At 46.4% G+C, this 16,363-nt stretch overlaps 1 protein-coding gene across 1 annotated transcript; it reads left to right on the forward strand.

The window, feature by feature from the left end:
• The first annotated feature begins 1,223 nt into the window (after positions 1-1,223).
• Positions 1,224-2,285, forward strand: LOC135398643 (uncharacterized). Its single transcript, XM_064630028.1, has one exon. The coding sequence runs from the start codon at positions 1,224-1,226 to the stop codon at positions 2,283-2,285; it is 1,062 nt and encodes a 353-aa protein (XP_064486098.1).
• Positions 2,286-16,363: the final 14,078 nt, after the last annotated feature.

The following is a 16,363-nucleotide window of genomic DNA, read 5'->3' on the forward strand; positions in this document are numbered from 1 at the left end:
AAATTGAGGCTTCAAAGTTTCGGGTATTCAACGGCGCACCAAATCAGACGCAAAGATTCGTGGAGAGGAGGACATGCTCCTGCCCCCATGAAAGATAGAAAATCGAAAAAACACAGGGCAGGAAAAAAGAGGCGGAATCATTTTTGTTTGCCGCTTATCAACGTACGGTGGAATGTCATCTGCCTTGTTATCTGCGCGTCTTGTGCTGCACGCCGGTCCGGCGATAAACTGTTCTAGCTTCATGGGGGCAGGAGCATGTCCTGCCCTCCGGGCATTTTTCCGACTGATTTGGTGCGCTGTTGAATACCCGAAACTGCGAAGCCTCAACTTCGGGAGCTTTTTTGGGCAGTTCCATTTGCAATATCGAGCGGATTTCTTGGTGGATCTGACTAAGTTCGCTACGGGCTCTCAAATTCTGTAAAAAAAACGTTAGGTTGACTTGGAAAATTTTGGAGTTCAATTAAAGAAATGCAATTTATTTTAATTAAAATAAAATGAAAATATTTTTGCAAGATGGCAAATTCAGTTGCCACAGAAGTGCCCTTTACCCCGTATTTTTCCGTCGCCCCGTTTTTTATAAAGTCCGAATGACACGTTTTTTGAAACACCCTGTATATATATATATACAGGGTGTTCCACGAGAGAGTGTCACGGATTTTTTAAAAAATAGCTGTGCATCCTAAAAATCTGGAATAAATTGGGAGAAGCTTATAATCGTTTTTGCCACCTACTCCAGTGGTTTTCATTAATGTGCCTTCTTAATTAGGTTAATTTTGTTAATTGAACTCGAAAATTTGCCAGGGGAATGCCACTTTTTTTCTTCCTGATTTCGAAAGTACGGGGTTAAAATACACTACTCCAGTCAAAAGTATGCTTCATAACTCAACATTACAAGGGATATTTGACTGCCGAAAAATCGAGGGTGCGGAAGCGCGCTCGCTGTACTTGCGGCCGCGGCAGTGCTGGCCCCGCCTGGGGAGTGAGGAAAGGGCAACAAGTTTAACGGGAAGCGGTAAAAGCACGTTTTTATCTTTTCGTCCTGTTTTTTTCTGTTGCTCCAGCTGAAATTATCAGTGAGCTTCGGGCGAAAGGATTGCCAGTATCAATGTCCTTGCACTCTCGTGCGTCTTAGTGCCTCATTCTTAGGCTTCCTAGGAAGGTTTCGCTTTGTCTCCAAAACCTCCTTTGTGCAGGCACACTTCGGTGCCGCTTTAAAGAGTGTAATGTCGGGGATTCGCTACTCCATTGAGGAGAAGACAAACATGATATTGGCACTTGGTGCTACCAACATGAATTTCGACGCTGCTGCTGCATTTTACAGCGAACGATTTTCGAGCGAGAATGCGCCAAGCGCTAGAACAATCCGACGGGTCTACAAAACGCTCAGCGAAAGTGGTTCATTCACGCCACCCGCAAAGCGTCGCCGACCTAGCCAGCATGAAGGCACAATCCTTGCAGCTGTTTCGCAAGACCCGCATGAGAGTGTGCGACGTATTTCCAATGAAACTGGTGTGGCTGCAACAACAGTATGGAGAGTACTTAATCGCGCCAAATATCATCCGTACCACCTGAGTTTGCATCAGGCCCTGCACGACGATGATTTTGGGAGGCGCATCGAGTTCTGCAACTGGGTCCTGAATATGCAGGATGCACAGGGCACTTTCTCTGAAAATGTATTATGGACAGATGAAGCGCATTTTTCACGAGACGCGCAGGTAAACCTGCATAATGCCCATTATTGGAGTACCGAAAACCCTCACTGGATACGTGCAGGAAAATACCAAGTGAAGTGGTCCTTCAACGTTTGGGCAGGAATGTTCAATGGCCGCATGCTTGGACCTGTGTACTACACGGAGAACCTGACTGGACAACGATATGTACAGGAGATTCTCATGAAGACAGTTTCAGACTTTCTGGATGAGCTGCCTCTGAATGAACGCTCCAGAGTGTGGTTTCAGCATGACGGGGCTCCACCGCATTCGTCTTCCAAAGCCACAGACTTCCTGCGCAGTCACTTCGGCGAGAAATGGATCGGTCGCCATGGTCCCGTGCCCTGGCCCCCGCGGTCCCCTGACATCACTCCCCTGGACTTTTTTCTATGGGGCAGGATCAAAGACTCAGTGTATCAGTGCGAATCGAGGTCACCAGAAGAACTTCAAGAGAAGATCACCAGCTTCTGTCGATGCCTTTCGCGAAAGGAGCTTCAGAGTGCCGCGAAGAGTGTGCTATACCGCTGTCAGCTCTGCATCGGCGAGGACGGGAAACATTTTGAACATCTGCTCTAATTGTCTCAGCGTGTAAATAAAATGTTATAGCATGTTTTACAAATACCTGTTGTCAGAGCATGCGTTTCATTTTGTGCTACGTTTTTTGTGCCTTTATTACGCGATCTGCTTCTATCTTCCGCTGACGAAGGAGTCCGTAACGACTCTTTGCATTGTATCCCTTTCACTCATATTAAGAAACGAGCAGTTCTTATTAGCATAAATACCCTGTCGCTTCAAAATGAAAAAGGAAATGAAATGTCTCCTGACACAACCATCTTTTTTGCTGATACAACGGTCTACTGAAATCGAAGCCCTTATCGCAAGGCCCGACGTTATCTGTAGCTGTCAACACAGGCACTTGGTTGAGGAACTTGTTTCAATGCAGACTTCTTTTTTTTTATCTCCATCTATCTCGCTTTCCCTCTCGTACAGAGGGTGGGCGACTGGGCGGGGCCAGCACTGCCTCGGCCGCAAGTACAGCGAGCGCGCTTCCGCACCCGTCGATTTTTCGGCAGTCAAATATCCCTTGTAATGTTGAGTTATGAAGCATACTTTTGACTGGAGTAGTGTATTTTAACCCCGTACTTTCGAAATCAGGAAGAAAAAAGTGGCATTCCCCTGGCAAATTTTCGAGTTCAATTATCAAAATTAACCTAATTAAGAAGGCACATTAATGAAAACCGCTGGAGTAGGTGGCAAAAACGATTATAAGCTTCTCCCAATTGATTCCAGATTTTTAGGATGCACAGCTATTTTTTAAAAAATCCGTGACACTCTCTCGTGGAACAGAAAACGTGTCATTGATTTATAATAAAAAAAGTACACCACCTAGACTCATGCGGTCAACGGCATTTGTTCTTACTGGGTTTTTGCCACGTCCTCATGTGAATGTCGTGTAACGTAAGTTTAATTATGTAAATTTTTGCGAACTGAACTCGGAAATTTGCCTAGTAAATGTCACTTTTTTACCCCGCCAATGTGAAGAGCGTGTCTAATTTACTGAAATTAATGATAATTGACAGGGATATTCAGGAGCTATCGCATCGGAAAAAATAGCCGAACAGCATGCTCTACGGAGGTAGCACAGAATAGCGCACGATGAATTTTTCAGCGCAATCTTTGTCAGTCCGACGAAAGGAGGTTGGAAACCCAGCCCACCCCGGCATCGCAGAAAGAGATAACGCGGGCATGGCTTATCACGTCCGACTTTCAGTGGGATAATGCATTCCCTCTCCCAATTTTAGGAACTTTTACTTTTTCTATTATCACTCTGTGGGCTGGCTTCGGAACCTCCTTTCGTCGGACTGCGAGTGATTGCGCTCAAAAAGACATCGCGCGTTATGGTCCGGTGCTCCGAAAAGCATGATATTCGGCTATTTTTTCCGATGGGATAGCTCGTGAATATCACTGTCAATTATCGTGAATTGGAGTGAATTCGGCACGCTCTTCATATTGGTGGGGTAAAAAAGTGACCTTCCCTTGGCAAATTTCCGAGTTCAGTTCTCAAATATTTACATAATTAAACTTGGAGTACATGACATCCACGTTAGGAGGTGGCAAAAACCTAATAAGAACAAATGCCATTGACCGCATGATTCTAGGTGGCGTAGTTTTTTTATTATAATTCAGTGACACGTTTTCTGGGACACCCTGTATACACACGAGGGGCGTTCAAGTCAAACCGGGACTTTTCATTGTTCGCAAAAGTAAAATGAACATACAGGCGAGAAATTCGTTTTATATTTCAACGTAATCTCCAGCTGCACTAATGCACTTGTCCCAGCGTTTCACGAGGGCTTGGATGCCAGCAGCGTAGAAATCCTTACCGACGCGTAGCAGCCATGATCGGATCGCATTCTTGACCTCGTCGTCGCAGCTGATGTGGCGGCCCCCAAGGAACGCCTTCAGTGGCCCGAAGAGATGGAACTCGCTGGGGGCGAGGTCTGGACTGTAAGGGCGATGTGGCAGCAACTCCCAGCCATGTTCCTGTAAGGTGCGTGTCGTGAGATGCGCGGTAGGCGGGCGTGCATTGTCCTGTAGGAGGAGGACTCCTTTGGTGATGAGGCCCGGCTTTCCGAAACTGGAAGTGTTCATCAATGATAGTGTTAAACGTTACCGCAGAGAGGTATGTCTTTCGAGCCAGTTCGAGACAGGTTATGCGTCGGTCCTTGAGGATCAGGCGCTCCACAAGTTGGATGTTCTCAGGAACTCTGACACTGGGCTCTGAGCCGCCCCGGCCGGGATCGTCCTGCACTGATGTACGGCCGTCTCGGAACCGTTTGCACCACTGAAACGCTTTGCTGCGGCTAAGTGTATCGTGGCCATACTGAGCCTGAAGTCTTCTGTGAATTTCAGATGGCTGTACGCCTTCATTCACGAGAAACTTCATCACAATTCGCTGTCCGATGTGCGCGCTCACCTCGTTGTCGGCCATCTTGTCTAGCACGTGTCTTCTGTTTTGCACAAACTTTGGACCACTACGTGGTGAACGCGGAGGCCTGTCGCGTGTGAAAATGACGAAAAAGAAGTAGCGGGAGCCATTTGTACACTCAGGAGACAGAAAGTCCCGGTTTGACTTGAACGCTCCTCATATATATATATATATATATATATATATTTAGGAGTTCAGTATACCGGGAGCAACAAGTCTGTATATACGGTGTAAGAAATCAGAGTTCAACAGTATAACCCTTGGCGAACTTTATTGCCGGTCGTGAGACAAAGTGGCGTTCACGTATAGCTCACTTCTGCATGTACGCTATCAACATGGCGGGCCTGTGAGCACGGAGACAGCAGACGCACAACCGCTGCAAGAATAACCGTTGCCATCTATTAGCACAATCGCATTCCTGCACTCTCCCTGGCAAGGATCCTTAGGAACACCTGCGTTAGAACAAGATTATTAATTCCAAGATAATTAATAACGGGAGAAGCAACAAAAATTCAATCACATTCCAGCGCTCTAAAATCACAGTGCTCTAAAATTGTTTTGCACTGATGCTGGGTGCTACATACCGGAGTATGAGGTTGCGGTACAATAATAATACTTGGCTTTACGTCACGAGACAACTGTGATCATGAGTGAGGCTACAGTGGTCGCCCTGTGGATTTGTTTTAGCCTACCTGAAGGTTCTGTAACGTGCACTGAAATATCTCAGCACAAGCACACCCTGTTTAACGTCTCTTGCGGAAGACTGCGTGCCGGAGCAACTTTTACCCTGCCACGAAGTTGCTGGCGTTGGTTCGAACCCACAACTTTAAGATCAGTAGGGTTGCGGTACAAGTAATATGCCTACCTTAACCAATGTGAAATTTAGCAAATCTCTTATATATATATATATATATATTCGTTTCCACACCACACCTTTCTGCGACAAGGGTATTACGATGAGAAACCCAAAAGCCGGTTCACACTATTGCGTACCAATGTGTGCGTGGGGCTGCGTGCGTATCCGTTGCAATGTTTTGACATGCGTTGGGCTGTTCATATTATAGTAAAAAATAAAAAAGAAAGGGGGAAGAGAAACTTGAAGTTTTCAAGGTGAGGCATGGGCAGAATGAACGGCACTGATGAGACTGAAGTGCACTGCGGATCAGAGGTGCACGGGTCTCTGCACGAAGCCCGTTTCCTGGAAGAAACGGACAAGGTTGCGCGTTTCGGTAGTTCGTCCTGCATAAGCATCTTCTGGGAATAGGGTGTCCGTCACTATGCAAGACCTGTAGTGTGCAAGGTGGCGGTGGTGGTGGTGGTGGTGGTGAAAGGGTTCACCGTTGTCGGCCTCACAGAGGTGGGCAACGTCACGACTGATGCCCTGTGGAATGTGCCTCCCGGGCCGACTTCTAAGGGAACTGTGCCCACATATGTCTGAAAGCATCAGAGCAAAACCGAGGAAAAACCCCAGACTGCACAGCCGGCACCGGGAGTGGGGGGGGGGGGGGGGGTCGATGTAGCTTGCCGTTGTTGGCCGCACTGAAGTGTGCATCGTCACGACTATAGCCAAAAAAAAAGAAAGTGGGAGAGGAGAGTTGAGGAGGCACCGGGAGTGGGCCCCGCAAGGGACCGCAAGTCCGGCCAATGAGCGCCTTCCGTCACAATACGAGGAACGAGATGAAGCTGCAGCAGAAATGGGGGACAGTAAACATTCTTGAGAACAGAGAAGGGCTGAAAATATTCTTCTTCTTCTTCTACCTGGAGCGCGGCCTATGATGGATCTTCTTGTGCGGCGGACGCACAGGTTGGTTACCACGGCAACCAGCACGCGCGCGCATTGGAACGCAATAGTGTCAACAGGGCTAAGCGCTTAAAAAACAAAAGAAACAGTTTTAGGATGTAGCACACAATGACATGAATCCTCTAAGGAACGACGAACGAAGAACGAACGAACGCTCCTGCGAAGGAACGACGCGCACGAGGTCTCTGTTCCGCACACCTTTACAAAATTATCCACTCCTGGAAAGAGCGTATCGTAGAATAAGGGAAGGAGGAGTGTATGTCATGACGCCACCTATTTCCCTGGCATGTGACTCGTGACGTAGACCGGCGCAACTCAAACGCGTATAAGCATCACGTGGGGATGATGGTGGTGGTGGTGGCGTGCTATTTCCGAGAGGTCTGTCTGCCGGAAGCACGTGAGCTGAGAAAACAAACAAACAGACAAACAAAGACGACAAGAAACAAACAAAGAACCTTGCTGACGTCACGCGAGGACCGTGCCGGCCGGCCGCGGCTGGTTTGCCCGACTGTTTTTGTAAATTCGATCGCGCAGTCACACAGCGCAGTGAAAATATTTTGGTGACTCCCGATGAACAGCTTGAAGAATGAGACAGGGTTTCTGGCCATGTTAAATGTCATCTCATTGCTCCTTTGACCAAGTGAATAAAGAGGAATGTTTATAAGGTTTCCCCGCTTGACAGACCAGCGCAGCAGCATGGGAGAGGACGACCCGACCTCAGTCAAGGTGCAAAGGTAGCGGCCCGCTAAATCGTCCGGTAACCTGCCGGTAGGTGTACTGTACGGAGTGTATGTGCGGTCTTTGACCAAGTGTTATTGTTAGAAGTGATCGTTTCGTGCCGTACTCTCCTATGGTGTTGCTCTGTTCTGCCAAGCACGTCAAGACAACTAGCCAAGATGACCTCTTTATTGGAAAAGTTCCATTTCGGAATAAAAAGAAGTGAAGAGCGTAATAAGAGTGGAAGGGTGTAATACTTATTAGTAAATAAGTGAAGAGTGTAATAAGACACTTGCCAGTGGATAAAGGCTACAGATTGAAAAAGTACCGGTGGTACATGTCCCGATGTGCAACTCGGGTTCGATACAACACAACATGCCATCAAAGTGTGGAACGCCCTTGGGTTGCGCTAACGTCCACCCCAGTGGTGAAGCACCTCACTGCAGTAAATACTCACATCTAGCCCTGTATGCTCCGTAGCAAGGACATCTAATGCACACCAGTCCTGTTGCTTCGTATCCACAAATCTCATTCTGGCCGCACCGTGGGCCCTGCACATCAAGACAACTCACCGTCAATACATTTAACTAGTTTAATGGCATTCTCCCAGCTTTGAATATTTGTGTTCAACACCCACTAAGAGCCTTTTGAAACTCATTGAGAACTACTTACTACGTGACACTCTAGCTATGGACAATGTGCTGCCTTACGACAGGAGGAGCGACTTACTCATGTCGTACAAATATCGTCACTCTAGCGACATAAACCATCCTACTCCCATTTGCGTATTGTAAACTTGTGAAAGAGACTCACCTGCCGAACTATTAGCTAATGAAAAGAATATAACTCGATTTTTCTCACATTAACTCCGTCACACCTCGTGGACATGTTGTCCACAGCGTAACCTGCAAAAGGACATCAACACGCTTGTACACAATGCAGCGCCGAGGTTAGGCTGGTTTAGTAACGTACATTCATATGGCTCCTCCGCGCAGTCCTTAGCCCTAACTTGGTAACCGGGTAGACACTAAACGACAAAACAAGGGAGAAGAAAAAGTTCACTGCGTTTCAACTTGCCCATTACACTACATTCATGATTCATTCACTCATTGCTGCGTGCTGACTTACTTGAGGCGTGCCGTCGTGTCGAGGAGGAACGCCTGCGGTTAGTGTTGGGATTACATGTCAGCTCGTTTGTTGAACAGACTAATTTTGTAGTCTTTCTATGGAGCACTTACAGTATTTTGCAGCATCGCATCGCGAGCTCATGGTGAAGTTGACATGAGGTACACATGAAAACCCACTTCCACAATCGCAGTTCTGCAATGTATGAAAGGCGTATATCGAAAGGTGAATTTATGAAACGCGTTAGCGACAATAAAACTACTGAGTACTCACGCCGTTGCAAGGCGGGTAGCCCGACGCAGAGCAGCATGTCGCTGAAAAAAATTTAAAGTGCTCACAAATTTCGTATTTTGCGAGCATTAAAAAGAAACGTGCACGTCACAAACGTGTACTTAGCTACTTTGCATAATGGTCAGCGTGTTTAGTTGTGCGTAACGGTTCGGACTTCCCGTGAGTCACGCATATCAGCGTAAATACCGACTGATAACGCTGTAAGCGGCAACACCAGAAGTACCTGAGCTTTACCGTAGTCACATGTGAAACATTCCCCAAGTTGCGAAAAAGGTCATAGCTTTCTGCGTAGTAGTATTGCTTGCAGTATCTTCTCCTGGAAAGATTTTTTTTCCCTAAAGCTTTGTGCTGCGACGTAAGCGCGAGCATTCAACGCCATGTCTTTTCGCGCCCCGCTAGCCGTCGGTATTATCCTCGGAGCAGTTACAAGATATTTCTCAGCAATCGACAGGAAAGCACGAAGACGGTGTCATCTGCTAAGTGCGTGCTACCGATATTCCGGCACCGGTGCGAATACTCAACACACGTACGGCGGGACTTCGGCCCATAGAGCAACTTTTTGCGTCTTGTGTGGCAATTACACGGTTAGGCAAAAAGTACCTCGGATAATAAATTTCTCACGTTTTAATCTCTCACTTGCAATTGGACCTACAACAGTCTTCTCTTTGACAACTACGTACCCAAACCGACGGCGACGACGGCCATGAAGAGAAACATTTCCTGGTATAGTCGGCGGCGTCGACCGTGTATATGTCACGAGGCGACGTTCAGAGAGTGCGATTTTCAGCAGCCACGTCGGCAACCAGCGGGTTTATGTACTATGACAAGTGGTGTGCCAGTAGTCCAACGACTCTGCGGGTGCATTCCCCTTGTTTACGGAAGGTAGCGTTTCGTCGCAGAACTCATGGCACGTGGGTTTGCGCACAGGTGGTGCGAGACGAGAACAAAGTCGCGTAACTAAAAACATAGGCTGCGCCCTAGATAGGCGCGGTTTACCCCGATCATGAATTGACAATACAGTCGGACAGCCTATTTGTTTTCTGTCCGAGAAGAAAGTGCCTGTTCTGTCGGACGAAGTCTGTCAGATAGACAGTGGGGACTATTTGGTTGGACAGATAAAGGAGCAGCACACAAAATGTTAGTGTCTTAGAATTAGTTGTAAAAAAAGAGTGGCCTCTGCATGGTGACTTCGCTGGTACGTCTGCAGCTCTTTGACAAGGTGTACGTATGCCTTTAAAGCACAGGAGAAGACCCCACTCGGCACAGCAAAAAGGACGTTTTTGCATTGTTCTTGACGCGGATCATGCGGGCATAAAGTTGCCAATGTTGCTGTCTTGTGCACGCATTGGTTTCGCGTGGCATGCTGTGAAAGCTGCAATTGACACCCTTGATGATTAATGACCGTGCACGGTTCAACTGAACGTACGCCTGTTCCAGTCCGGCAGCTATGTTTACCGAGCAACGGGTGTCTTCTCCACACTTAGAAACTTACTTCGGAAAGTAGTAAATATCTTGACTGCAACTTACGAAAGAATCTATAGTACCCCAAATACTGAAAAATAAATGGACGGTAAATTCAATTGTGGGTGGCACCATCGCGATTTGTATTAGCACTGCAGGCTGTGATCAAACACGTGCAGTAGGGTAAACCAAAACAGTTAGTTGGTGATTTAGCATGATGACGAAAAAAATCACCAGCAAAGTGAAGACGCAGAAACGTACAAACAACACCAGGCAGCAGCTGACCACGTTTCTGCGTCTCCGTTTTGCTATGCCGTCGCTTTTGTCGTCATCATGCAAAAAGGAAAAAAAAAAAATAATGTGGTAAGTGAACTTCCATATCTGCTTCTTTGACATTGCGAGGTACAGAAGTGCGGCAAGAAAGCAACGCGGCACTATGAAATCCATACACTTGAAGAGAAACGACAGCAGTAATGATGGTGATTTATATATTTTATTTTATTTGTATTTTTCAGGTGCCAATGAACGGCCAAAGGGTCTCCCTATGGTGCACCATACAAAAACTGTGATCACGATGATGATTTTGTGCTTAGTTAGTAACTTAAACCACTGAATGCTCGAAGCACTAGACATCCAAAAGACCTCCACTACCACGCGAGCGCAATGCACAAAACAACAACAACAACGACAACTTTATTTCATGACTATAACTTGGGAGTTTCGTCACCAGGAGCGATACTCTACCCCATTGCTGGCTGCAATGTGGAATGGCTGGAATGTGAAATGGAATAAGGAGTCGCCCCACAGTGAGTACCCAAGTCCTACGGTGCCCAAGCGCAATGCACATTTCACCGAAGGAACAGGAAAAGCTGCACCAACTGTAGCAGAAATAAATTGGAAGGGTTTATTGGCCATCACGACCTAATCAGGACCCGGTACACAGGATGTACTCGCTATGTGCGCAATATATGGTCGCAAAGGACAAAGCTAATCTACATGGAATTAAATTACGTTAAATTAAATGAGGCACTAGGAAAAAGTTTAAACGGTTATATAGCAGCATCAAGTTTTAATGGCGGGCCAGCGCAGTAGCACGTGGCAGCAGGGTCGATTCGTCGTCGTCGTCCACGGGCCACCACATCACTCCCCCGTGTCAGACGCTGAGCGGTGCTTGCTGTTGAGGTTCGCGCCGATACTCAGACGGGGAAGAATGACGACTCATTTCGACTCTTTATCCATTTGCGGCCGTATTGCTCGCTATGCTTCGGCCTTCTTCATTTTGAATTTATAGTGCATTGTCTTCCGGAGGAGTGGATTCTAAGCAAGTCTGAAGTACCCGCTTCAGTATCGTCACACTTCCTTGCAACAGCGCAGCCAGATAACTTTGTTGGTTAAGAGAGCCAGTGAGAGACATGCAGCATGGTTGCCTCTCCTGTGTGCATTGTGCCTGACATAAAATAAAATGACACCAACGGACGAACCGACACGCGCTTTGTGTCTTCGCTCGGTACTTTTAGAACTGCATTAATAATAACATCACGGCTGAGCCGTCTAGTAGCTTCTCTACAAGTTTTAGTGACACGCACACATTTCCTTTTGTTTTCTTTACGTGCACGTGATAAACGGCTGCGACATAAGCTGCGAAGAAGTAACCACAATAAGGGACTGTAAGGGAAGGGACAACAAGGGAAGAGTTGGAGAGAAACTCGGCAGTTACTAGATCTATGAAAATTTTGAGTGCGTTTCACTAACGTACACGCCTTGGCTACATGACGTGAGAACAGTAAATGGTGTTTGCAGTTTTATCGACAGGACATTGAGGTCGGTCAGTCACATGGATATGTGACGGAATACTGTGGGTAATCTTTTACACAGACGTTCCCATCTGTATTGTCCAAAGTTTTGTAAAAGTGGAACTTAAAACTCGATGATGCTATCACGGTCATACTACCCTAACAAAATGAATTGTCTGATTTTTGCTTTATTTTCTTTTTTTCTTTTTTTTGCTGTTGTTGATGATGATCTACTAAGCTCTCATGCGCGTATTCCTCGAACCGGACTCTGAAGTGGCACCGTCGCATTTTGGAGATAGGCTAGCATCACGTTCACATACGACCTGTACATTCAGTCTGATACTGTGACATTGCTTCAGTTGCGTTCTTCTTCACAGCGCTCTACAAATCGTTACCGCCCTTCCCAGCAAGAAATCGACTAAGAGCTCTCATACACTCCTGGCGAGGCTCGTATCTTTTCCAGGACGCCCCAAATATATGTGTCTCTATTAGAGTCTGACTCCTCCATCTCGATATCCACGATCACGGGGAGGTAGAGAGAAGCTCACCGCAATACAATCCTCCAAAGCACCATCGGCGCACTGCAGCAGAGTGTGTATCGGCCCACGGAAATATGACAGTGATGGAATGTTCGATCCTCCGACCTTCCCCGGTATGAACCGCGCCACTTCATGAGAGCCCTTGGGGAGCACGGCCTTATCTCGAACGGCTGCACGGAATGTGCGAGTGCGCAGGAAACCATACAAAACGTTTACGGGGGAGAAGTTGTTTGTGGCAAGAGAAATCAAAACATTGGCGTCGAAGGCGGTCTTCAACAAATTTGTGAAGAGTTTGGAAAACTACAAAGTGCTCTTACGGAGCGTGTTATGATGGGACGGGAGGGAGCTTCCTCAATATACTTCTGCAAAGTGAAGGACAGTGCAGACAAAACTTCCGCATCGCGTTGCATGTCTTAACGTTTCTCGATGGTTCGATATAGGTTGTGAGGCACTCAATCATTTGCTCATGCAACCATTTCTTCGATGGCGACGCCCGTTGCATAAACATCTGCGTCAGTTTTGTTGGGTACCATTTTACAGTCTATGTTGCGTGTAAGAAAATATTATGAGTTCACGTCGAGTGGTATCAACCGGTTACGTCCCGTCACAATACGTCCTATAGCTATTTTTATCTGTTGTTTACGAAGACATGCAAGTTGATTTACATTACCCCCGTGGCTCACCAGTAGAGCAAAAAATAAAACATAAAAGGGAAAAATAAAGAGAGAAAGAAAGGCAGAAAGACACACAAAAGAAACACCTACTATTGCTTTGGAACTTGTACAACAGCAATCCAGTTTGATGGTGATGATTGGGGCACTTCATCTGCACAGGTAATACTGTACCCCATTGCTCACTCTAATCTGATGGATACCTAGTGTCTCACAGCGAGATGGTGAAATGGTCTCGCAGTGAGGACCGAAGTCCCATATTGTGCAGAAACTTGGAACCCATATTTTGTGCACATGATTCTTAAGATTGGCTATCTTAAAGATGTTGCGACACATCATCCCAGTTTACCGCGGATAAACGTAAAAGACGGTTCTCTTTGCACCGATGTGAACATGCATTGGAAGTTTTACAGCGAAGAGGGTAATAGAAGCGGAGAAAGCGGGTGCCGCGAATACCGAAACTTATGCAGCCCTGACATCACAGCACTCGACGCCGCCAGTGAGGTAGCGCACGAGAAGTCACGTGCTTACGACTGCCAATGGGGACGGACGCAACTCTGAGCCCTGTGACGTCTGCGCGTTACTCGGGACTGTGTTTGAGAGCTTGTATCTGGCTAAGTACGACACGTAGAAGAATAATTCCTCTTTCCTCAGTATTCTGGAATGCAGTGCAATGCATCCATGATGTAACGAATCACTTCTATGGACGTGTCACAACCCCTTTAACTTCTTACCGCGATTCGTGACAGCGTTACCGTGCGTCTTACCGTAACAATGCAAATCAATTCAGCTGTCCAAAATTTGTTAAATGTTATGGATGCGATATGAAATTAGCATCAACATGAAAGTGTAGAATCAATAAATAGCGCATAATAGTCTGATCATGGTGCACAGCTGACATAATTATAGGTGCGGTACAAACGCAGCGAGACATGATCCGGCACCTCGGCAAAACTGATTCATAAGCATGCTCACTCATGCTCAATGTGGCGAGTGAGCTGAGTATGAGTGAGCAAACGGAGAACTGAGCAGGGAGTGAGTGAGCGTGAGTGAGCTAACGGAGAGCTGAGGTGAGCCGCAAACAAAAGGCTTGTTCTGTTTCGTTTTGTGTTCTGTTCATATTTCATTCACCCCAGCTCAGGGATATGTTGCCAACGTGAAGTATACAACAGCTCGCTTGCAGGTTTTGTGTACAACCTTATGTATGTTGCCGTTTGAGAGTACATGTGAGGTATACTGCGAGACGTACTCTGTGATACACGCTGTGTCATGACACTTCACATAAATTCTATCGCTGAATTTATTTAAATCACCGATTTGTTCCTGGCGTGCTCTGTTTACTAGGAAACTACTTCCACGTAACAGTGACATAACTATTCGTTCACGGACACCTCCTAATTCCGATGCAACATGACAATGCGTCACATTTTGATTGATAATTCCATGGTGAAGGCTATGGTATGTGCAACAACAACAACGACGATAGATAAATGATTTCCATCATGGGGTGTTTCGCCGCTGGGAAGCAGACCCTACCCCTCTACAGGGTGCAACATTAGATGAGAGATATGAGGACCATGTGAAATGAGCCAAGTGCATATGCACACATTTCTTTCAGGATATCTGCTGACTTCAATATCTATCCTGCTGTCAACCAGTACTCAAAAACCGCATCCACGTCTGTAACGACGTGGCAATGTCGTATACTACGACGTAATTTGTTTTCAATTATCACTGCAAAATCACTCTGAAACTACGAGTACACGGCTTAAAAATGCCTCTAGGAAATGCAAGCATCTCCACGACCGGCATCGCCGACTAAAGCGTTGCTTTATATCCTGACTCGTCTTTATTCGTATACGTTGGAAAACCGAAGGAAAAAACAAAAACAAAAAACTGGAAGTCGATTTACAAATGCTGATTTACCAGGAGGGTTAACTGACTTGACTGATCTATTGCAGTGTAACATTGCGCAAAGAGCTTTAGCCGCATTACGCGGAGTGAGCAAACGTTTTACGGGATTTACGGATGAAACGTTTTACATCAAACAATCCAGCTCTGTCTCCTCTCTGTATACGATCACAACGTTACGAGCGCGAACATTACCTCCGCTCAAACTTGAATTGGATTTCATTAATGCCCTACAGGAAAACTTTCTTACGAGTCACCCCCGAAAAGCCATTCCTCATTCCTGTGTTTCTCTCTTTAGCTGCTTTTAAGATGGGCTGAAGTAACTTAGCACTTTTCCGATACACTTCACGTCTTAGGCGAGAAAGGGAGGCTATTGGCTGCTTAGCCGAACAAAGGGAGTCCGGAGGCTATGGTAATGGATCCATTATTTCCGAAAGCGGCGCAGTATTTCGGACGAGGGCAATATTCCGCCAGGTGTAAGGAGAGGGGTGGGCGAGGAGGAGGTTTTCTAGGTACCTGTGTAGTGGTTCACATGCTGACCAAGTTCCTTGAGCCATGCAGGATGTGTCTTGGTGATCGCTCCCTCGTACCGTTCAACAGTGCTCAAGTACCACCACACGTGACTCACCGTTGGATGACGCTGTTGGGCCTTCCTTGTGCTTGTCATTGCCAGAAGAGGTGCGGCTCGGATGGGTAACGCGCGCCTTGCTCGCCTATTCTCTGATTGACAGGTTTGAGCGAGCAAAGCGACAGTTTTCGTGTCGTTCGGATTTCCAGGATGCCGTCCTATTGCCGATGTTAAAGACGTATTCTTATCAAAACGTGTTCGCATGGAAACATTCATGTTAATCTTATCCAAACGTTCACATTTTTGTGAGGAGCATTCCCCTATTTAGGGGTTCGCTGGTAACAACACCACCAACAACTTTATTTCTAGATGACCTTATTACGCTGCTTTTATCTGTGCAAGAACTCGTTATGAGTTACCCTGCTTAAAACAACAACAACAAAAGGCATGTGCCTTAGGTAATGCTTGCGATTTTGACCTGTTTGCTGCCTAAACACATTCCGGAATCAAGTGCACTTTTTATCTTTCGTATGCGCCAACCAGTAGAAGTAGTACCCATTGCCATACTGCTACCACCATGGTATGTGACAGACCTGCAATATTCTCACTTCTTCCGCGTCATTTCAAACACTCTTCCAATCGCTTTCATTCCTGGGATTCAAAAGGATACCATTTTGTGTGTTTTTTGTATTTTTGTACGACTCACAATCCAATTATATATATATATATATGAAAGAAAAATTTTGTAGCACATTAGCTTGCCATGCATTTCTCCAGAGAACTGATTA

Source organism: Ornithodoros turicata, chromosome 6, assembly GCF_037126465.1.
Source record: "Ornithodoros turicata isolate Travis chromosome 6, ASM3712646v1, whole genome shotgun sequence".
NCBI lineage: Eukaryota > Metazoa > Arthropoda > Arachnida > Ixodida > Argasidae > Ornithodoros > Ornithodoros turicata.

Excerpts from the sequence above, each read along its gene's own strand:
- LOC135398643 (XM_064630028.1), top strand. The coding sequence starts at position 1,224 with ATGTCGGGGATTCGCTACTCCATTGAGGAGAAGACAAACATGATATTG.